Consider the following 23,538-nt stretch of genomic DNA (forward strand, 5'->3'; position numbering starts at 1 on the left):
TGAATTAATTTTCTTAAGTAATGCGTTAAATATGGTTTTAGGTTATAACATAATGTTAAAATAGAAACTATGTATGTGGGATATTTTTTTAAAGACAGGAATGAAGTACTTGCACCAGATAGCAGCCACAGGACACCTAAATCTTTCAGAGAAAGAGAATTTATTGCTCCATTATCAGAATACATGAACTTCTTCCTGCCTCGCTCAGCCCTGAAGACGCCATTAAGATTAGGAGGAAAAATTTGACCCTGACCAGAGAGAATCCTGTGTTTGAATGGAATTTATGCATCTTGTATGGTGTATGAATTTGCAACAGGCTGTTGCTTTTAAGGGTTAATCCTCTGTTAACGAGTGTCCATTTTTAGGTTTATTGTGCCCAGAAAAAGGTACATGGATGTCCATAACTATTTGTTTCTATTGTCTCATGTCGTCCTAATCCAAATTGTCCAAATAATTATTACTCTAATTATATTGCTATTTTTATAACCATTTTATTGTTATTAAACTGTTAACATAAAAAAAAAAAAATTAAAAACATGTCTTTTTAAAAACTTTTTTTTTAATTGCGTTTTTCACAATATAATGAATATTCCCGTAGTCTAGGTAGTTGGAAGGGAAGGGGGAATCGTTGTAACACTGTCCTTGTGCTGTTCTTGCTTCATCAGTAATAAGCTGCTCTTGGTGGCGCTTTAGGATCTCCGTGACTGAGTTCCCTCTGATGTTTTTGCTATAGGACCCAAAAGGTAGAACCCAATATACAATACAATACAATACTTTTTATAACACTACCATATGCTTCTCCACCACCAGCTGTTGAAAATACAGACATTTCTCATGCATTTAATCGCACTTACACTTTTCCCTCTCTTTATTCTTTAAGTAAACGACTTGAAACTCTGAAAAACAAATGGCAACTGGTTTCAGGAGCTCCATGACTTCCCTCTGACGTCTCCCTGTGACGTTTTGGCTACAGAGTCCAGAGAGCGGAGGAGGCGGCAGCGCCGCGGAGCGCAGTCCCGGCGTCTGAGCATGAGCGCGGCCGTGCGGACGGTGCGGGCTGCGGGCGGGGGCCGCTCGGTGTGCGTGCAGTGGGAGGACGGGAGCGAGAGCAGCTACCCGAGCGTGTGGCTGCGGGACAGCTGCCAGTGCCCGCTCTGCTTCCTGCCCTCCGCCGGGGCGCGCAGGCTGCGCCTCGAGGACCTGGATGTGGACATCGTGGCCAAGCAGGTTGCTCTGGCAGGTAGCAAAAAGGTATTTGAAGCAAGCCGTCGTTCACCTTCTCGTGAAAGTTGTCTAACGATGCTTATTAATTTAAATTCGAGACAATGGCAAGTCGCACTCTGATGACAGTTTGCTTGTTTGCACGCCTTAGCAGGTATTTGCAAAGCTTTCAGGAAGAATCGCATTTTGGGGAATTCGGATCTTTCCACCTTCATGTGAAACTTCACTGTATGGATTTTATGCAGAGGCTGCATAAACTCAAGCTTCAACTTTTATAATATAGTAATGCTTTTCAAAATTCTGCCATATCCTTCTTCATCACTAGTTGTTGAAAATTCAGACATTTCTTGCACATTTAATCACACTTACACTTCTTCCTCTCTTAATTTTTTAAGTAAATGGCTTGAAAATATGAAAAAATAATGGTAAGACGATGAATGACTTTAATCTATAACAAAAATATCAGCTTTATTAGGAAACTTTCGATGCAAAATAACCTTTATCTTGAGTGAACGCTTGATCCAAAGTTAAAGCCAATAATCAGAATTGGACTAATGTCTGTATCCCTGTCTACTTATCTACATTAACATTTCTTCCTGCAAAATAGGTTATCAGACAAGAGAGGAGAGGAGCTGCCCTCCTTATGAATGTCAACCTTTCCTGACATATAAAATCCTAGCATATGATTTAGATTTTTGTAATGTTTTATTAAAAACAGTTCGTGGCTCCTTTGGCAAACTGATTTCCTCGGTTTTATACTTAAAGATATTTTAAACATATTGGAAATGCAGCAGTCAGCCCTGTGTCAGATGTGGCAGCCTTGCTGCAGGGGCAGTTTGCAGAGGCTGGCTCATGTGTGAGTAGCTCAGCCACAGAATAAGGGTCCCTGGTGAGGAATTCTGGACTCCCAAGTTGATTGTACACAAAATTAATGCCATGTAAATTCAGTATTTGATCAGGCAAATTAGGAATTGTCTGCTTCCACTTAAATTCAGAAACTGATAAAAGCACAGCATTAATACTAAAATGATACTGACAGTGTTTTACCATCATGTGAATGAGCAGAGTCATGTGAATTGGGAATTGATACCTATTCATCCACCTTAAAAATTCAGCTAGGGGTCTGTGCTGGACTGATCTCTTTCAGTTCATGACAAGCAAAGCCATATGCTTTCTATCCATGTTTTTTTTCAAGAGTTTGAAAAACTCAACACTTTATAAAAATTTATTTGATAGAGGGAAGACTTCAAAAGTAGGAGGTGGACTTCTCGAAAAAGGTCCTTGTCTGTCTTGTTCTTTTTCTTTTCTCACAACCTGTCAGTGTTTTGCAAGAAATTTTTGCTCTTCTGAGCTGGGTTGAGGTGCTCTCCCCAGTGATACGTGCCAGTTTTTACAATTCCCTTCTTTCTGTTAAGCGCAGCGCCCACAGTGGAAACAGTCCACACAAACCAGCAAATTAGGTCATGGGTTGAAATGAAAATTAACATTTATAAGAAGTAGCAGAATGTGAATGGTGTTTCATTTGGGTTTTCATTACTTGTTTGCTATCATGCTTCAGGAAAAGTTTAACTCTGATATTATTGATCTAAGTATTACAACTTCTGCTGTTTCTAAGGAATTTTGTTGTTCTAGATGATGTTTTTCAAATATTTTTTTTCCTAATTCACCTTTTCCTTTGTGTTGAAAGATCTCTATTACATGGCCTGATGAACACACAAGTGAATATGAAGCTGAGTGGTTGAAAAAACGATGCTTCTCTGAAGAAGCCAGAGCTGAAATGCGAGTAGATTTATTTTTGCCAGGTAGGAATTAAATCCATGTCTGCCATGCTTGTGACAAATGCAAGGGGTTTGACACTGACAGTCCTGGTTGAGGTGCCTGTGTGAGGACCAGGTCTACCCAGCTGAAGCTGTGGGAACAGCCCTTGGTGCCCAGTGCCAGGCTGTGCATGTGTGACAGGGACCTGTGGTTATCTTTTCCCTCTTCTACCTTCTATACCTGGGAGAAATGCAACTACTTGGGCTGCACTTACTTTCCTAAAAGCCTTCTGTTTCCAGAAAGTGTTAGTAGGTCTCATAAATGAGCCATGGACCACTAGTGGTCTGTGGCTATGCAAGTGTCTGAGTGCTGTTTAAAATATTTAAATTTTTTCTAAATTTTTCTAAAAAGAAAGTTTATTTGGAACTGCAAGGGAGTTACAACTGAAATATTTTTTCCCCTTTTTCATGGCCTTCTTGTTAAAAAGTAACTGTGTAGCCTGGCAGTGTGTAGTGCTGAAGTTCAGGTTGTGTTTGCTTTGCTTCCCGTGCGTGTTTTAGTGGTAGACTGTCTTTTGATCACAAAGTATTTTGTTCAACTGTCTTTGTGACATTTACCCTGTACAGATCACTTACCCTTTAAAGTGGATAATTATAGAGCCACGAGGTTTGGCATGATGCATTTCATCAGTCAGAAATTTGACAGCATTTCAGACTGAGCATGGAGGTGTGAAAGCTTGGAGGATGCCTGCGATTGCTCTTGACGGTGTTCCTGCGAGATCTGCTCTTGCAGAAAGCTGTGTTCAGTGTTAATACAGTATCTGTTAAAATAGGACATTACTGGTTTAAAAGATAAGAAATATCTCCATTCATTTCAATGGATGTGTAATAAACTCTTCATAGTTCAGAATGGATCTATTTCCCCTGATAATATAAATGTTTCTATCTACTTTACTTTTGGCAAAAATAAACGGTTGTGTTTAGTATTTTGAAGAGTTTTGCATGCTTCCAGAGTGAATATGGTGAAGATGCAGACCTCATTCAGGGAAACTAGACTTGATTTTTCAGATGGCAAGAACTTTTATTTGTGAAAATGAATGCCCTATGAAAGCTAGCAGGATGTTTCGTAGTCTTCAAGGGGATCGATGTAAATTGCTTTAATTAGTACCCATGCAAAATAATCTAGATCTCAGGTTGTGTTCATTGGCAAAGGTATTAATTACTGAGATTTCAATATTTCAGATGTAATGCTACATTTTTTACCTATTATGAAGTCTTAACTGACTGTGATTTGCCTTCACATGCATGCATTTGCGCAGTGGTTACCTTTGGCATCTAAATACAGTGCATGTTTTGGAAGCCAGTTCTCTGCTCTGCTACTGCTCCTCTCCATTAGAGCCATCCAGGTTAAAATATACACCAAAGATCTGTTTCATTCTTTGGGCAATGCTTTTTCAGATTCTGTTTCACATGGTTGGTCTGAAGAAATTGTGTATAAATGTTACACCAATTAACTGGCTTTATTTTAGTGGTGTCATTAATCTTCCTCATGCTCTCAGACAATGATAATAATGAGCTCCCTAGCTCATTATGATTGACACCTTCTTGCAGTTTTCCCCAGGTTTCAGTTGCAAAAAAAGGCTGCAAGTTTGCTTGCTGGCTGTTTAAGATCTGTTTTTCATTGTATATTTTGGTAAGTTTAGCACACACTTCCTTGTGGTGATGCACACTGCAAATCACATGCCCTTAAGCAGCTAACCATAGCCCAGGAGTATAATGTTACAGACAGTGCTATGAAATGCCAGCCCTGCATGCTGCTTCAACAAAGAGAAATGCAAGCTTGCCAGACTGCTGTAGTTAAAGGTTAACCTTCCTTCACTGCTGACATTCAGACCTGTGGCTGGTTTTTTGTGGTTTTTTTTCTTTTGCAAGGGGTTATTTGCTTTTAGTGCTGCTTTTTTAAAAAAAATATTTTTCCATCATGGTTTCTGATTCCAGAAACATAGATGTCAGACATTGTGTCAAGCCCAAAAAGAAGAGTAGGTCAGATTTTCAGTGCATGATGAAGTGACTATAAATAGCTTTATGGCAGTATGTCAAGATTTCTCTTTTAAAACATTGCCAGAATCCTATCCATGCAATATGCAAAATCAAAATCTGCTATTTGTGTATATCAAGGCTCATTTCAGCCCCACTTACAAGATGCTCCCAAAAGAACAGCCAAAGAGCCATATTCTACTTCTAGAGCTGTGGTGTCTCAAAGATACTCTTTTTTCTTTCTGTTTACTGGAGTTCTACACAGCAGATGTCACAGGAATGATTTACCATGTCTGTAATTCAGATGCTGGGGTTAGTAGAGGGTGCTTGTGAGAGACACAGAGTAAGCCAGTATCCAGTATCTAACTCCATTGTGTTTGCTGAGGCTCATTTTCCAACATGCTGGTATTCCAACAATAGGATGGGGCTGGGGGGTTCGGGAGGTGGGGGTGGAAATTAGATAACATCACAATCATATTTTCATGTTGGGTGAAAGAGAAGATTCTGCAGAGCTAGTCTGTAGTGGTACCTAATATTTTTAATATTAAATTAGGTTAATGTTTAAACAGCAATTTAAAGGTTTCAAATTATGATAATTCTTTAAAATGTGATAATATGGTACTGAATGTTTACATCCAGCTCCATAAAAGTTTGAATCAGGGTGCTAACAGTATCAATGCTGTTTTCAGTTTCTCTGCTAGGTCCTGAGAGATGATAATTTTAGGAGGATGAAGTTAAAAGTAGTTTTTTTACTTTAAAAGTTTGGTCATTTGAATTTATCCTGCAGTAATAACTAATAAGGGCTTAATGACAAGTTAGGCTGCCATATACATAACTTATGATACAGCAAAAATACACTTGGCTTTCAACAAACATTAAAATACATGCTGTAGGCAAAATAATTTTAGATGAAGTAATTTACTCTAGTGGTGTCTAGACTTTCTTTTATTACTCCAGAAAATCTGATCAGCATTGTCCCAAGTTGTGTAGTAAATGCTGGATAATTCCAAGTGTTGATGCATGCACACCATCTGCAGGTATTGAACAAAGGGCATCTTCTCATTTTATGCAAACTCTAATGTAGTTAGGACTAACCTGGTATGATCAAGAAATGGGATTTTTGTTTTTCCTTTCTTCCCTCCCCCCAAATTATTGTTCTGAAATTATTGAAAGAGGCAATAATTCTTTCAAAAGATTTTCATTCTTCCCGTTTTGAAAAGCACATCGATCTGGGGATTTAGTAGTCATAATATAAATTATCAATAAAGATACAAAATTATTTTATAAGACTTGTTTTTATCCTGTATGAGTTGTTCAGTTACATTTGCAGAGGGACCTGGGCAGATTGGATAGATGGGCTGAATCCAGCAAGGTGAGGTTCATCCAAACCACAACAACCCCTACAGCACTACAGGCTAGGGACAGAGTGACAGGACAACAGCCAGGCAGAAATGGACCTGGGAATGCTGTCTTGTGGCAGACTGAATGTGAGCCAGCAGTGTGCCCAGGTGGCTCCTGGCCTGGATCAGGAATGGTGTGTCCAGCAGGAGCAGGGAGGTCACTGTTCCCCTGTTGGGCAGCACCTGGAGTGCTGTGTCCAATTTTGGGCCCTCACTTCAGGAAGGACGTTGAGATGTTGGAGCATGTCCAGAGAAGGGCAGCAAGGCTGGAGACGGGTTGGAACACAAGTCCTGTGAGGAGCAGCTCAGCTGTGTAGCCTGGAGAAAAAGGGGCTCAGGGGTGACCCCATCACTCCCCACAGCTCCCTGAAAGGAGGTTGGCCCAGTGAGGGTCGGGCTCTGCTCCCAGACAACCAGCCACAGAACAAGAGCACACAGACTAAAGATGCACCAGGAAGGTTCAGGCTGGACATCAGGAAGAATTTCTTCACAGAAAGGGAGATTGGGCATTGGGATGGGTGGCCCAGGGAGGTGGTGGAGTCACTGTGCTGGAGATGTCTAAGAAAGGCTGGATGTGGCACTCGGTGCCCTGGTTTAGTTGACAAGGTGGTGCCAGGTCATGGGGTGGACTTGATGATCACAAAAGTCTTTCCCAACCCAGCTGACTGTGATTTGCAAACATAAAGATTTTTAATTTGGCAACTGCAGCTGTGCTGTGCAATTGAGACCTAAGGCTGTCCAGACACTAATGACTCACCCTTATCTTTCTTACCCCTTCTGCTTTCAGAGCATATGTTCTACTACTTCTACTGTAGTACAATGGAAACTGTATTTACTGCCTTAGCAGGGGGAAGAAATTGTTCTATGATGACATGATAAAACAATAAAGTGCTTGATTGGGATCCACAAGGAAATACTGCCAAAGAGTACAGTCCCTGTGCAGTCCAGTGCAGCTCCTTGATAGATTTTCAGGCTGAAGAGATTTTGTGAATAAAAATGGGTAGAAAGTTCCTGTTGTTTGGTATGTGGAAGAATAACATGCCATGGGGAGCATACAGTTTTCTAAGACTTTCAGGAAGTCTTTTTAAAAAACACTTTTAAGTGGAAGAACCTGCATACCACAAGATCTTTTTTCCATTCTCTTTTGCTTTCCTGTCCCTTTTCCAATTAATTATGGACCTGGTAATCTGTCAAATTGTAAATATTGGACAACATAGAGCATTTTCTTCTGGAGCCAAGGTGTAAATGCTGCTTCTTTTAGCATAGATCTATGACTTGTCTTTCACCTATTGCTGTTGTGCTCACCTGACTATGATGCTCTCTGGGACCAGTAAGGAGAATTCCTTCACTGTTTTTCATACAAATATGAATTGTTTAAAAGCTGTTCATGTGTATACCATAAGTGTGAGAAATTAGACCTCAGAACTATTGCAGCTACTAGAAGGATCAAAATTGGCACTAATGTATTTAAATTAAGCTCTAAGAGCTCTTTGAAAAACCCCACAATTACTAATATGTAAAGCATAAAGATTAAAAAGTCTGCTGGAGATCCTGTGCTAAAATTAATCATTTTCTTTGGGATAATTAGTATTAAATGGTGTGGTCACATTCATATTACCACTTGGAGCTATATGCAATGTTCCAACCTCATGGTGTCATTATGGAGTACATTGGCAAATGTGAAGAGGAAAAGGCTGCTCCTGCAGTAGCTCAAAGGCCAAGCTCTTGACTGCATCAGCATGTCAGGAGGGGCTGGAAACTTGGAGCCTTTCTTCTCTGAAATTTGAGGTGGATTTACATGCATTTGTGTACCAGCTTGCACCTTTAAAAAGAAAGACAAACCTAAAGCATTAAGGGTGCTGGCTACACTTGTCACTGGAAGGGAATTTATATAACAAAAGTGACGCTTTGGGGAAAAGAGTCTATGGCTTTGCACGGCAGGATTGAACTGTATTTAATCTCTAGTTTTTTGTTTTGTTGGTGTTTGGCAACTATTTTTGTTTGTTGTTGTTTTTAAAATGCAAAGTGGTGAAGCATTAAAGAAAAAAAAAAGCTCTTCAGTTTTAGTAGCTGTTTTAGGAGTATCAGTGTAGAGTTCAGTTTTGTTGACACTTTGCAATTTCCACCTTTAGCAGTACCATAGAGGTTAAATATCTCTTCAGTCAGCAGGCATATTATGGTTACAGTACTATTCCCAAATACATTTCAGAGTCTTGCAAAGGCTAATTTCCCAGAAAAATTATTTCTCTTCAAGTTAAGTGATATGAGAAGCATTTTGAATTTAGCTTTTACCTCCCTTTGGCTCCACAGCTTGAATCTGAGGCCAGAGGACAGGCACCAGCGCTGCAGGTCTGCTTGGGTGGAGGATGGAGGGTGGTGGTTCCACAGGGCAGCTGTAGGGGTTGGCAGGTTTATCATGCCAAAGTCCAAGGCAATCCCAGCCTGCTATGCTGAGCATGTGCTGTTCTGCAGTGCTGTGACAAAGCACAGGTCTGTAACAAAAGCCAAACCCACTGGAAAACCCAACACCACAGGCCATGCTCTGCTCCAGAAGGATCATCCCATATCAGGTGAAACTTCTAGCAAGAGCAATTGGGAACTTGAACAAGAGCACACTACAGTCCATGTACCCTTGGAAGCCTAGGACTCCTGGAGCTGCAGTTCAATTCTAGGTGCATGTATTTATTTTCCAAAGTGAAGAAAATATGTTGATATATTCCTTGAAATTCTACTTCTTGTTTCTGGAAAATTAGGAAAATATTTATTAGCAAGTCAGTAAGAAAACTAGGATGGAAAAGATGAAACTTAAAATGTTCTATTAGTTTTCACATAGTTATTCACCTGCTCTGTCTTTCAAAGGATATTCTTATACAACATACTTAAGTCTATTTAAATTTCTTAGCTTCTAATAGAGTAAAGTGAAAATATTCATACTTTATTTTTTCACCATCCTTCAAACTTTCTGTGAAAAGATCTATATTAAGTTAAACACAGTGGATCAGTGAGTAACTGACCATGGAGTGGTATCAAAAAGGAATTTAATGATGTGAGATTATATGTCTCCTCAAGATTTGCATTTTTTTATTTCGCAGACCTGTGTTACAAAATTGAACAGCTTGTTGAATCATACTACTGCTGCTTCTTTGAAAATCAGGTAGACCATAAAAGATGGTCTTTGTGGATAGCTTATTCCTGGCCATGTGTGTTCTGATTCTTGGACCATCTCTAAGTAGCCTTAGCCAGATGAAAGAAGAACACTACTGGTTAAAAAATATTTTAACTCTGTAGTGTCTGAGTTAATTTTTTTTTTTAAGAGCATATTGTATTTTGTGCTTCCTACCTATATCTAGAAAGAGGTAAAAAAAGAAGCCCAAACCTGATCTTCGCATTTGTTTGAACTATAGGATGTCCTTCAGTCACGAGGTAAAATTACCCAAAGTTCTCAATTCTGAAAGCTCCTTGGAATTTGTAGTTTTTATTTGTCCTGTCCACGAAGAGACGTTGGAATAAATGGAGATACAGGCATTTTATAAGTCATGCCACCTGCATAATTTTACAAATGTTTATGTGGTCTCATTTTTTAGTGTGTGATCTCTGTGATTGATGATTGGGCAAGTTATCTGAATATTAGCTAAAACACCAAGTAAGGTAGTTATGATTTAAACAAAACAATTATTCTAGATAAAATCTTTTCATGCTTTATAATACACTCTTCTAAGAATAGCAGCTTCAGATTAAATATATAATAGCAAGGAAAAACAATTATGTCTTTACTGTAAGAATAAAAGCCCTGATTCAATATTTTAGAGAATGCTTGACTTAAACCAGTAATGTTTCAAGTTTTGCAAAAAACTAGAATCAATGCTAACTTTAAGCAAAACAAAAAAAGTAAGAATGAGCATCTTTGTCCTTTTTACCCATTCCTGTGCACTATCTTTGAATGTGTGTGTATGTTTGTGCATACAAGCCAGTAAATGCAAGAGTTTTGATACTAAAACAGCTAAGAACTTGTTTCTCTATTTCTTCCCTTTCAGAACATCAGTACTGGGGCTCAGACCTTCAACTTCCCAAAATACCTTTTGAAGAGATCATGTACAATGATGAAAGTGCATACAGGTGGTTGTGCACCCTAAAGAAGGTAGGAATTGTTCTACTGACAGGAGCTGCTACAGGGCAGGGAGAATTGATTAGACTTGGCCACAGGATTGGGTTCCTGCGTCTCACATTTTATGGGTGAGTTTGTTTTATAAAATCTTTGTTTTGCCAGTGTTGTAATCACCTCTAATGCTCTTAGTCTAAGCTTGTTATATTTCTTTTGAGGATTTATATGCTAAAGCAAAGTGTATGTTTTTTTCTCTATATTTTAGAAAATTTGGCATCAAGTTCATATACTTTAAAAGATAATTGCTCTGCTGTTACAGGTAGGGTATGTAGAGAAGAGCAGAAATAACACTAACTGCAAAGAGAAGGAAAATGCTGTTGAATATAGGGTAACAGTGAGACAGACTTACTTATCTATGCCATGAAATCCCTAATTCAGTCCTGTTCTGAACAGAGGAAGTTATCTGTTCTGAAACTTTTATTTAGTCTGATTTTGAGTTATGGCTATAGGTAAGACTTAGATGATGGTATCATGGCCTACCTCACCAAGAAAATGGGCTGAGTACCCATTTTCCTGCTTTCAACAGAGCCTGCTCTGGAAAGCCATAGCCAATCCCAACAAGCAGAGTTCAGCTTGAAGGCGCACAAGCAGGCACTTGGAAATTATCTTTTTGATGCCAGGAACTGGCAAACTGAAGCTCTACCTCTGCAAGCACCTACTAAATGAGCAGACAAACCATGGTGGCAACTCAGATCTTGCTGAGCTGAATCAGTAACCTCTATCTAACTAAGAAAAAGTGTTTGTAGCTAGTACTTACCATAATTTTCCTCTCCAAAACAGAAGTTCAGTTCTTGCTGGCTTCCAGTCCTGGGGTGGCTTTCACAACTGTAATAAAGTAATAACTTTGGGTCATTATTTCCCTGGTGTTTTACTGGGAGCCAAATACATGGCCTACAAAATATGAGAAATAAAAGGATAAACTTGGAGTTGGCAAGCCTGCCAAATTAAACATTACCGCAACAGAACCCTGAATTTTAAACTGTAATGTAACAGCAATGAATACAATTCTAACACATGAAAGAAAAAAACCTTTCTTTGTGTCTAGATGTCTGCTTGGTGTGACCTCCCTAAAATGTCATTACTGTAAAAAGTGGAAACATTCTCTATATCAGCCATATAACAGCACCAAGAGTTTCCACTTTTTAAATTAACTTTTTTCTTTCCATTATGGAGACCCAACTGCATTAATGAAGTCTCCAGTCATACTGCTATTTGTTTCTCCAACTTCTCACCTTGTGAGACCTTGTGTTCCTCCTCTGTTCTGAAGCCTTGTCCAGTGCTTGGTGTGGTGTGAAGTCCTCCTTTCAGGGCTCCAGCACTGCCATGGAAACAGCCAATCCATCAGTGTCACCTGGAGGTCCTCAGCAGCAAGAGAAGGACACGTGTCCCAAATCTCATATGTATAAGACATACACTTTTAATGAAGTGTAAGATCAAATTATTCAAATGTGTCTTCAGTTCCTAGTGCTGCACTTTGGCAGGACTAAGGAGGTGACAGTCAGCCTGGTTTTCTACTGATGAAGGCTGAACCCATGTTGCTATCTAATGCAAAAAAATTGCTACACCTGCTTGGTGCCAATCTTCCTACTCTATCAAACAGCCTGAACAATGGGCTTTGAAATCTGACCCTAATTATTAAACCACAAACCATTCCAACCCACTTTGCTCTCCTTAAGGTCCCAGAGTCCTCTAACATAACCTTACTACCTGTGCCCCCAACATGGCCAAGATGCTTCGGCTCAGATGAGACTTAGACAAAGTGAGGTTGATTTTTCCCTATTCAATGCTGAGCTCCCCATTAGCCTCTTTGACTTCAAGTCAGTAATTTGGGTTTTACCAAAGCTCACTGTGTGGAAGGAAAGCTCCTGGAGAGCAGCTTCCCTTGCAAATCCTGACAATACTAAAGCAATGTCTGCTTTTACAAAAGCTTCTGATGATTCTATAAAATGTTACCACTCCAGCAATTTTATATATTTTATCTAAATAAGACGGTGTTAAATTGTTTTAGAACCATCAAGTGACACCAAAGCTTATGAATTTAAAAATGGAGCAAATCTAGCTGCCTTCAGCACTAATTGCAGGAATTATAAAAAGGGGCTATTTTTTGGCTGTCAGACTGTGGAAATGTGGTTGAAATTGTCACACTTGAGTACTGAGGTCATGTGATAATGAATATGTGCTGTTACTCAAGTAATGTACTGATGAATATGTGCCATACCAAATAATAAAAACTATTTCTCCTAGTCAGTTAAACACATTTGCAAATACTCAAGAGGGTTTTCCCTCTGGAAATTGTAGAAATCTAATTTTAGCATTTTTCATAATTTCTATACTAAATAGCACTCCTAGAACAAAAGTATTTATATACTACATATAAATAATTTTATCTGCATGATCTTTAACCTATTTTCTTTTTAAACTGTTATTAAGAAGTAAAAGTAGGCACACACCATCTGGAACATATTTTGTCTATAGTATTCCACAAGGGAAAATGAATTTCACAATTTCTTTTTGGTCACTGATGTGCGTGCAATTATATCATCTCTGTATGGTAAATTACACTTTTCCAGACAAACATCTGGATCTATAACATGCATCTGCTGAGGATTGTCTTCCATCACATGAGCTTTGTATAAACAAAACCTGTGGTTCTAGGTCTCAAATTCTCCTGCATGGTGTGTCACTCAAAACACATTTTGTCTGTGCAGCAACATGAGGCATTCATGTCATTGTCATATAGCTGTGACTTACTTTTTTCACTGCAATTGTCAGAAAATTTTTACTGAATTGTGCCATATTCCAAGAGATGAACTATATAATAAAATAAACAGAGCTAGTTCTCAAAAAGGATGTCATAGAAAGGGAGGAAGTTTCAAAGTCTTTCATCAAGATATTTTTCTCCAGAAGCAAATTTTCAGCTTACAGGAAAGATCCCCCTGTAAAGGATATTCTATATTTTCTAAGATTATGAAGCCTTAAAAATAACTTCTGGGGAAAATTACATGGCCTTTACAAGTTCTGCATTTCATTGATAATGTGCTCCATGTGGCAAAGGGAAAGTGAAAGGTTGATAAAAAGAAATGGGCCAGCTTCTACTCATTTATTTCTGAAGCATCATTACTAGGATGATTTCTACTGGCAGAAGCCTCTTGGTTAGTGTCTTCAGCTGGCCTTTTCCACCACTGGAAAGCCATCCCTCTTCCAGGTACTGCCCTGAAGCCAGATGTCCCTTGACACACTGAAGTTTTATCTAGGACTGCTGAAATAAGCCTCTGTTGGGGTGGAGGGACACTGCTAAATCTTTATTTCCTTATAATGTTACAATATTTTCATGTCCAAAGATGAAGTGACTGTTGTGCTGTGATTTCACAGTTTCAATGTGTACTGTCTGGCATGCAGGCTGGATGTTCTAATGTGTTTTCTCTTTTCCCTTTCATTATAAAGACCAACTTGGCAAGTGCAAGACAAAGCAGATGCTAACAATGTAGCATACACAACTGAGAGACTCTGTTTTCACACTGATTACCCTGCTCTGCAGCATCCACCTGGGGTAAATTGAGTTTACTGGCTTTTTCATTCCACAAAAGGAGAAAGGGAAATGTTCTTGTAGTGTGAAAAATGGTTGGTGATCAGTGGCTCTGAATTTTGTCTTAAAAGAGCAATGTAAATATATCGATATATTATACTGCAAATGCCGATCTATATACACATGGCATACAATTTATATGGTATGATATAAATTCAGCATGTCTCCCATATATCCCATAATTTTAAAATTAAATTCACAAAGTATTGAAAATATTGCCATATGAGAAAACTTTCAGGTCCTTTATATGCTGTGAGTACTGCTCTCATTATTTCACAAAAGTTAGTGTCTAAATGCTACAGTCAGGTTGTGACATTTTAGGACTCATCTCTTCAGCTCAGGAGGGTAACAGAGAAAGAATGAAGATTAAGATGGTATATTCTGTTTTCTGTGAATTGGTAAAAGATAAATACTTTTTTGCCCTTTCATAACAGACAAAAAATCAGGGCCCTTCTGTAAAACTGGACAACCACAGAAAAGATGTTTTCACCCCGTTCCTGTCATATCAAACTGTAATCCACATAACTCACATCATTCCAGAGAACTGGAAAGTAGTAGGAAGAGAAAGAGGGACTCAAAGGAAAGAAGCAAGACCTCTGCCACTGACTCACAGGTTGCAAGCATTAGAGGATATCCCAATGGGATGGATTTATGAACACGCTATTTTAATTTTCTGCCTTTGTGATACTGGTGGCAGAGTGTTGTGAGCTGCAGTAAATGAGAGCTCAGTCTGTCACTGGGAAAAAAACCAAACAACCAGAATAAAAGAACCACAGATGTGAGAGAACTGATACTAATAAACTGTTAAATATGCAAGCCAATTATTTTTTTAAAGAGCTGTTAATTCCTTCCAGGTTCAGTTTCTTCATTGTATAAAGCAAACAGCTGCAGGAGGTGAAAGTGAAGTTGTAGATGGATTTCATGTATGCAACAAGCTGAAGAAACAAAATCCTGAGGCATATCAGATCCTGTCCTCTACTGCTGTAGACTATACTGATGTTGGGGTGGATTACTGTGATTTTGCTGTGCACAGTAAACAAAGGATTATAGAGTGAGTAGTTTCAACAACACCTAAAAAGAAAATCCCTGTTGTCATCTGGTGGATGATGTGTTGGTAAGAGAAGGTCTGCTCCTGCCACCTTGTGGGAAAACACTGGTTTAACTTGGTCTGTAGTTCTCGGTTTGGGTGGAGTTTTTTTGGTTGATTGGTTGGGATCTTTAGTCTGTTTTTTTGGGGAAATGTGTGACTTGTACTGTGCATTGTGCCACTTAGTTGGTTTTGCCACACACAAACAAGAAGTGGTGGTAATTAGAGTTACTCTAATTACCGGTGAGCAAACAGCCAAATGCCAGCCAATGTACATGTATATGTCATGCTAAGGAGAGGTCATCATGAAACATTTAGGTTAAGAACTATATACTATCAGAAGATAATATGTAAATGTTCATATTCTTTCCTGATTAAAAAAAAAGTTGATTATTTATTTTAAAAAGTCTACAATTAAAGAGTGTATAATATAGATCTTTGAGCAAATTAAGTGTCCACACGTTTTCCTGGTTATCCCTTTTCCTAGTTAGTCTTAATTAGCAAAATCCAATCCAATATCAATCTGAATTTTACTATAGAAACATACTGATATTCCAGCAGGAGAATTCAGTTATTGTTTAATCATCTTGAACTGTTTCAGTAAAAACAGAATACATTCCTTTTTCTTTTTTCTTTTCCTTTTTTTCCCCTTTTCTTTGTTTTATAGCACAGATTCTAGAGGTCAAGCAATTCGCATCAATTTTAACAATGCAACAAGAGACACAGTGTTTGATATACCAGCTGAAAAAGTGAGGCCATTTTATGCAGCTCTAAAGGAATTTAATGATTTATTGAACAGCGCAGAACACAAGTTTATTTTCAAGATGAAACCAGGTCAGTAAGTTCCTTCTCCTTACAACAATTTTTCACATGTTTTTCCTGACAATCAAAATACTTGAACACTGCTAGCACTAGTACTGGGAGGAACTTCAAGTCTTTCAATCATCTATTTTATTTCATACTGCTTTCTTGCATTCATCTCGTAGATTTCTTTTGCCATTGTTACACTATAAAGAAGAAAAAAGTGGCAGGGGAGAATAGTCTACCTATAGATTAGTCAAATGTATCTCTAAACTAAATACAAAACAGCATTTTATGCTACATAGGATATTAGAAATTGATGTTTCAATAGCACCATAGATTGGCAGTCCTATATGTAATGTCTTGTGTGGCCTTGATCTCTGTTCTTTCATTCCTCAGCATTAGAATAAATACATGAATCTCTCAAGAGATATTACGAAAGTAAATTCATCTTTGTATCTGACTGCCTCATATACTATGGTACTTGTGTCTAAAATGTCTGTGAGGAAATTAATCTCTCTCCTTTGGAAACACACAATAAAATAATATGTAAGATCACATTAATGGAAAAACAAAGTGCCTTACATTACATTAGTGGCATCCATTTTGTTGATTAATGCAAATGGTGGTATGGGGAATGAGGAGAAGATAAAAAAGACTATGAGTTTATTTGATTCAAGATTTACCATAATGGAGACACACAAGGAAGAAAAATTAAATCGGTATTCTAGCATTATTTATGCAATTTCCTAACTCTGTGTTTTGACTTTGTTATCATGAAATTCTCTTAACAGGGATAGCATATATGTGTTTAGTACAGCTAGTACTAGACTGGTCAAATAAAATGTATTCTAATGGTTTTCACACATTTTATTTATTTCACCCCTATGGATTTGCATTCTCCTCAGGGCTTGATTTTCTCAGTATGCACTCCTCTAGCAGCCTGCTTTTTAACTCCTCATTATACAAGAAATGAAAGAGGTCTCAAAAGGGAACTGGCCTCTCTGGTTGAGAAAGTTAAAATTACTGTGTTGTTGCTGTGCATCTCCAGCTGGGCTACTTAAAATTATTGCTCACTAACTGTTGATATGAATCTGCCTCTGTGTCTTTTGAAGGAATCAACTCTAACATTCCAACTACTGACCTTTGTCTTTGGTGCAATCTCTTTACAGGAGACGTACTGACATTTGATAACTGGCGTGTGCTCCACGGCCGCCAAGGCTACCCATCCTGTCCAGAAGTGACACGTCACCTGGAAGGTGCCTATGCAGACTGGGATGTAGTATTGTCAAGGCTCCAGCTCCTTAGGGAAAGGGTCCTGAAGAGGTCTAGGCAATGAAAGGTGATGCTTCCCTGGGAGATCTGCAGTTTTTCTCTGTGGAAGCAGGGAGCAGAAGTTAGCCAAGGCAGAAATTCAATTGGGACTGAAATTTGCAGGTGAATGAATAAATGCTGATGATGAGAAGTAGCCCCAAGGAGTGTGGATGAGTAGGAAAGCACAAAGGGGAAGCAGGCTACAGCACTTCCTTGTAGGAAGGCAGAAACCCCAAAATCTAAGACACAAAACTTTCTCCTAAAAGAAAAAAGTACCCAAAAGGTGATTTTGTGCCTTTTTTTCTTTTTTAGATCAGATTGCTTATGAAATATTAAATGCTTCATGTTGCAGAACAATTTCTCTTTGCTTACTTGGTGTGATTACACAAAGCTCTGCAGGAAGATGTGCTGCAGCTACAATGTCATTGAATAACATTTTCTGTTGGTGGGTCTATTCTCTCCATCACCAGAATATTTAATTGCCGCTGATGCTGATGGGAATTGAGAGCCTTTGGAGGGCGTGCAGATTTAATGTGGAGATGATTCCCCAGCTAAGGCAAACACAGTGAAACACTCACAGAGAGTTAAAGAAAAACTGTAAATAAATATCTGCCTCAGAGCAAGTTCTGAAAAAACTCATCTCCTCCAACATCCAGCTCTTCCTTGTAGCTCAGCTCCTCCTCTGAAGGGAAGCTAAATTACCAACAGGGGATGTGTGTTACAGATAAGTTCTGCAAGGCAGCAGAACATCCACCAGACTCTGAGAAGTGGCAAGTACAAAGTCAATTGAATGGCATGCAGTTATCTCCCAAATTATAAACCACACTTTTCCACCCCCACAGCATTTTATGGAATTGCAATTCAGATTGAGAAATCCCACTCCACCCGCTGCTGACCTTCTCCTGGCTGAAAATAACCTCTGAGAAAACCCCAGGATGACTCCAACTGCCAGCCCATAAACCCCCCTGACCTTCTGTGATGGAGACAGATTTGTGTATTAACGTGTCACATTCCCAGTCCCAAAGAAATAGGAGCACTATAAAACTGGCCCAGGTCTGGTTAGAGGGAGCTGCAGCAGGACAAACAGCTTTGCAAACCCAAAGTGGCAGATCTGGCTTTATTGAGATGTTTTAAATGTTTTTCTCCACACCCAGCAGCTGCAGCTGACTGAAATGCAAATATCAATCTGGTTTCCTGGGAAGTCTTTAATTCCTCATGAGCAGAAATAGGAGTATAAATTATATGCAGGATTCATTTCTGCCATTCTATAAATCAGTTGCTGACTGGGATTTGGACATTTACAGGCCTGAAAAAGAGCTCTCCTTCTCCTTCTCCTTCTCCTTCTCCTTCTCCTTCTCCTTCTCCTTCTCCTTCTCCTTCTCTTCTCCTTCTCCTTCTCCTTCTCCTTCTCCTTCTCCTTCTCCTTCTCCTTCTCCTTCTCCTTCTCCTTCTCCTTCTCCTTCTCCTTCTCCTTCTCCTTCTCCTTCTCCTTCTCTTCTCCTTCTCCTCTCTCCCTGGACATAGGAAAAGCTCTTTACACAAACAGATCACCTCACAAGTTAGTTCAGGTTTCCAGGTTCTAGGAGGAAATAGTCTGATTCATGAATTTTCTGGAAGTAGTAAAATTTTTCAAGAATTCTGCTGTTCTTTTATTAAATAAGACTGAGGCAGGAAATTTGCCTGGACCTGGAAAGCCTGATGGAAAGCCAGCTGATTTTTAGGGCCTACAAGTATAGGGGCCCACAAGTTTGGGGTTTTTTGTTTTCCTGGGTTTTTTAACAGATTTAGACTCCTAAAATACTTTGGAAATTTAGCTACCTTTGAAAATTTGTCTACAAGCACCAGGCAGACCTGGAAAAAAGGGCAAAACTTGTGGTGAGATATCTGTAATGTCATTTCTAATTTGCTCAATGATAGAAGCTCTAGGGAGGTGGAATTAGGTATTCTGGAAGGTTTGTAGAACGAATCCTCGACTCTGCTATGATTTAACCTCATTATGACACAGATCAGTAAAACAAATGAATATTTTATAATAAAAAATAGAAGCATTACGAGATTTTAGGGAGAGAAAAAAAGCTATCTCATACTTCTGAGTGCACAGTTTGAGGAATTTGCAGTAGCTGGAATCAGGGCCTTTCAAGATTCCTCAAACGGAGCAGAAGAAAATTATTTTTAATTAGGGCAAGAGCTTGCTTGGGGCTGCGTGTCCCTCTCCTGTGGGGTGCAGGGAGGCCAAACTTAGGGAGGGCAGGCCCAGATTTTGGCTCAGGGAATGGGAAGGAGGGTTTAAGGGAAGAAGCAAAGCTCTGTCTGTAATACACCATCAGAAATGTTTATTCTGTGGCAGTGAGAAGAACCCATAATCAGCTGTGAGCACATCAATTATTTAAAACAATTCCAGCAAGTACAGCCCTTGACCTCCCTCACCATCCCCACCCCCCCAATAAAAATACTTTGAGTGATCAAAATTTATTTTCATTCCTTCTGCTTCAACACCAAGTATTTGTTCAACTGGATTTGCTGTCGTCATGTAGGAGGAGAAAGAAAAATTTAAGTAAAAAGAGCTCGGGCAAGACAGTGAAATTTTTCCTCAGCTCTATCAACAGGATGTCCTTTGCTCTGAAATACTGCAGAAATCATAGAAGTCTTATAAAAGTTATCCAGTCACTGGAGCACTGAACACTTCAGAATCTGTGTCGCCTGCAAATCCTGATTTCTTTTTGGCAGCTTTTCTAGGTAGGAGAGTGATGGAGGAATCGAGTCCGTGGGCAGGTCCACACCTTTGCAGTCACACTAAAAGGATGAACTGGAACACAAAAAGAGAAATAAAGACAGTGTAAGAAATGTTGTCTGACAGGGAAATTCCTGTCCCATGAACACGGAGTTATGTAGAAGAAACCCCAAACTTAGCCTTAGTTCAGTACAATCAAATCAGCCATTGGTCACTGCTGATTTACGTCCCTGCTTGACACAGATGTCGCACACTCACATTCCTGTTAGAAACATCAATTTTAAGCTTATTATGAACATAATTTGTTACTGATGGGAGCTACATGAGTGGTTGATGTCTCCCTTTTGGGTGGCCCAGCAGAGGGGAAAGGAGCACCCCACCCCCTGGCTGTTCAGGGGATGAAAGATCCCCCATCTCCCTGCCTCATGTGGGGAGGGGGAGAACGAAGAGGAGCAAACACTCAGCTCCTGGTTCTGTATTCAGGGCACATCCCCACTGCCTCATTATCACATCAGAGAGCCTGGACCCATCAGCGCTTTCATTACACAACCTCTTCCTCCCCCAGGAATTTCTAATTCCGCCATTTTAATTTGTTTGGGGGACTCTTGGCAGCCTGCTCCCCTGTCAGAGAGGAAATTTGGTTTATTAGACAACATCTCGGAGCAGTTAATCCTGCAACTTTATTTTAGACCTTGAGAGGTCAATGCATAATTTAGAGGGGTTTGGATTCCGTTCTGATTGCTTCTTGCTCAAAGACAACCTCAGTTATAGGAGCTCAGCTTTCCCAAAGCTCTGCTTTCATCATCAGCTCTGCTGCCAGGGGCCCTGACTCCCCTCCCTGCCCCACAGGGTCACATCCTGGAATTCTCATTTCCAGGGCAATGGGAGCAAACTGCAGCTGCAGTTCCCCTGCAGCACTGTGAAACTCTGAATTAAAGCCTACAGCACAGGAATCCCGTGGCTTACAGACAGAAAGAAGGACCAGCACAGTCTTTCCCAGCCACAGCCCTCTTGCCTTCAATAATTGTTGCATTTTTGCTGCCTTTGTTTTGCTGGTCTGTAAGAATCCCAACAATGATGTGGTCAGTGACATAAAAAGGCATAAAAAAGCAAAGGAGATCATTTCCAGGCAGTTCACAAAGGCTCCTCTGTCACACGGTGGTGCAGAGAAATTCTGTGCTGGTAGGTCCTGTTACAAGTGGAGGGAGTGAACCTGGAAATAATGTTATTTCATCTTTATGACACATAAAGAAGTCAATTCAAATGTCAGTTCTCAATGGAACATGAGATCTCTCGGAAATGTGAGGCCCATTCAAACCTAAAAAATACGAGTGAGGTATAAAAATATCTGGTGGATTTTCAGGACATGGTGCCATTACAGAGCTGAGAGCTGGAGAGATGGACTTCTTTCTAAACAAAAAGTTAAGAACAAGAAATAATTTTCTGGATTCTCTAGTGTTTGTCTCATTTCCTTGAAAAGCTCCTGAAACCAGTGTCATGTTTATTCAGCTTTTAATCAAGAGTGAGGCAGTCCTCTTCTAATTAAAGCTGAGCCAGTTTTAATGCATTTTAACAGCTATAATTCTATCAAATGCTCCATTTAGATACTCTTCTCTGAGCAAGCCTTACTTACCCAGAGCTCTCATTATTCCAGTCATCTGTGGTATTGCCAGTGCTCTAAGATAAGGGATTGTGGGTTTCTATGTTACATACAAATACATGTGTTTACCACTTCCAGGTCTGAGGAATGACCTCCATCCAGGACAAGTAAGGAGTTTCTGCCCTGCCTTGCTGACCTTGCCCCCACAGCTCTGAGAACCAAGCACAGTTCATGTCACATTTCTGGTAAACCACCCTTTCATTTCCCTGTGGGCACAAAAAGCAGGTATTTAAAAGTGAGTGTGTGTCTGATCTAAAGATACACAAGGCAGATATTCAGGAGTGAAGATATGTATGTCATACATGTTTGTGTGATATACAGGGGCTGTGTTTGTCCTTTCAACTCCATAAAAGTCTACAGGAAGGGTTTGTGCTCCAGCACACTGTTTGTGTCCAGAACACGGAAAAAGGTAATTAAAGGTACTTTTCTGCACCAGTTTGCAGACTGAGACCCTAAATGACTCACGCAGTGTCTGAGGTTTCAAAAGCACAGCGCTGCTCAGCAGACAGAAGCTCAGCTGTCAATAGCAGGCCGCAGGCAGTGCCCGCTGCGCGGCCTGCTGGGAACATGAAGGGATTTGCAAACAAAGCGGGAAAAGCCCAGCGCATGACCAACCTCCCAGTCCAGCGAGAGACGTTCCCATCCTCTGCCCGTGTCCGGACAGACTGCAGTTTGTCCGTGCGGTGTCCGTCCGTCCCACGCAGAGTTCGTGGTGCCCCCTGAGGGGAGGAGCGAGGCTCGGCGCGGCCCCGGCCGGGGTGCAGGAGGAGCGGCCGGGAGCCGCCCGAGGGGCTCGGTGCCGCTCCGCCGGCAGCGCGGCCATTCCAACACTTGTCGGGCTTGGGTTTGGGGCTTTTTATGTATTCTCCTGTGGTTTGTCTGGATTCGCTGGGAAGGGCGCGGTCCGTGAGGTCCTGTCCTGACGATGCCGAGTGAGCCGGAGGAGCGGGAGGGTGCGGGCGGGCAGGGATGCGCCGGGCCGGGCGCCCCCGGTGCTACGTGACCTTCTGCAGCTCCTGCCGCAGCCACGAGGGCAGCGGCTGGCCCAGCCTGTGCAGCAGCTTGGACAGCTCCACGTTGTGCTCGCGGTAGTAGCTCGACAGAAACGCTCGGGACTGAGAGGGCGGAGAAAGAAACCAAGATCAGGTTAAAGGAGACCCCCCCTGTAATGGGTTAAAACTTTAAGTTTGTTCATCAAAGCTGACAAAGTAATTCCAGTAAGACTGTTGCAACATCTCTAGTTTGTTTAAGTAAATTTCCAGACTTTAAAAGATAAGGAAGATGAAACCAAAAGACAATAGGTTTCACAAACATTTGTTTATCTGTTTAGTAAACTGTTAATATGGGTGGGGGGTTTGCTATGATTGACAACACAGTATCTGCTCAGTAAACCTAAGATTCCAAGAACTCAGCAGATTGAACCTAAAAATTCCAGGAATCAGACAAAGGAAAATTACCAACCTTCATCTTCAGATCCCGGGAGGTGGACTATGACCACCTAAACACAAAAGAAGAATACGCAGAGTACTGCACATCAGCCCGGAAGAAGGACTGTATAAGAACTCCACAGAAAACCAGAAGAGTGCGGCAGTGTCAGAGCGGAGACTCTCCTGTCGTCCAGCGTGCCCGGGGCGCTGACTTTGCCTATTATCGCTTGCTCTATCAATTAATAAATTTCATGTTATTTGGACTTATTAGTCAGTGATTCATTCCCCACCGCAACTAACCTATAACACCCCCCACAAATTGGCTCTCACAGGGGGAACTCAATGCACTCTCTTC

General features: G+C 40.3%; 2 protein-coding genes across 5 annotated transcripts in view; one reads left to right on the plus strand and one right to left on the minus strand.

Annotated features, from left to right (window-relative positions):
• Positions 1-1,024: 1,024 nt before the first annotated feature.
• BBOX1 (gamma-butyrobetaine hydroxylase 1) lies at positions 1,025-23,400 on the plus strand. 4 transcript variants are annotated; one of them, XM_059474974.1, is made up of 9 exons: positions 1,028-1,251; positions 2,909-3,023; positions 10,450-10,648; positions 14,022-14,127; positions 15,018-15,214; positions 15,918-16,084; positions 17,224-17,310; positions 21,835-21,941; positions 23,192-23,400. In XM_059474974.1, the coding sequence occupies exons 1-8, from the start codon at positions 1,030-1,032 to the stop codon at positions 21,909-21,911; spliced, it is 1,170 nt and encodes a 389-aa protein (XP_059330957.1). In that variant the 5' UTR covers positions 1,028-1,029; the 3' UTR covers positions 21,912-21,941; positions 23,192-23,400. The 4 variants fall into 4 exon arrangements, with proteins under 4 accessions (XP_059330956.1, XP_059330957.1, XP_059330958.1 ...); XM_059474975.1 differs by lacking the exons at positions 21,835-21,941; positions 23,192-23,400 and adding an exon at positions 18,208-19,833; XM_059474973.1 differs by lacking the exons at positions 21,835-21,941; positions 23,192-23,400 and having other exon boundaries at positions 1,025-1,251; positions 17,224-17,722.
• LOC132074212 (bifunctional heparan sulfate N-deacetylase/N-sulfotransferase 4-like) overlaps positions 22,752-23,538 on the minus strand; it is a 48,534-nt gene continuing 47,747 nt past the window's right edge. The window contains exon 13 of the mRNA XM_059473842.1: positions 22,752-22,871. Coding sequence (XP_059329825.1) covers positions 22,752-22,871 — 120 coding nt within the window. The remainder of the gene's footprint in view (positions 22,872-23,538) is intronic.

Source organism: Ammospiza nelsoni, chromosome 6, assembly GCF_027579445.1.
Source record: "Ammospiza nelsoni isolate bAmmNel1 chromosome 6, bAmmNel1.pri, whole genome shotgun sequence".
Classification (NCBI taxonomy): Eukaryota; Metazoa; Chordata; class Aves; order Passeriformes; family Passerellidae; genus Ammospiza; species Ammospiza nelsoni.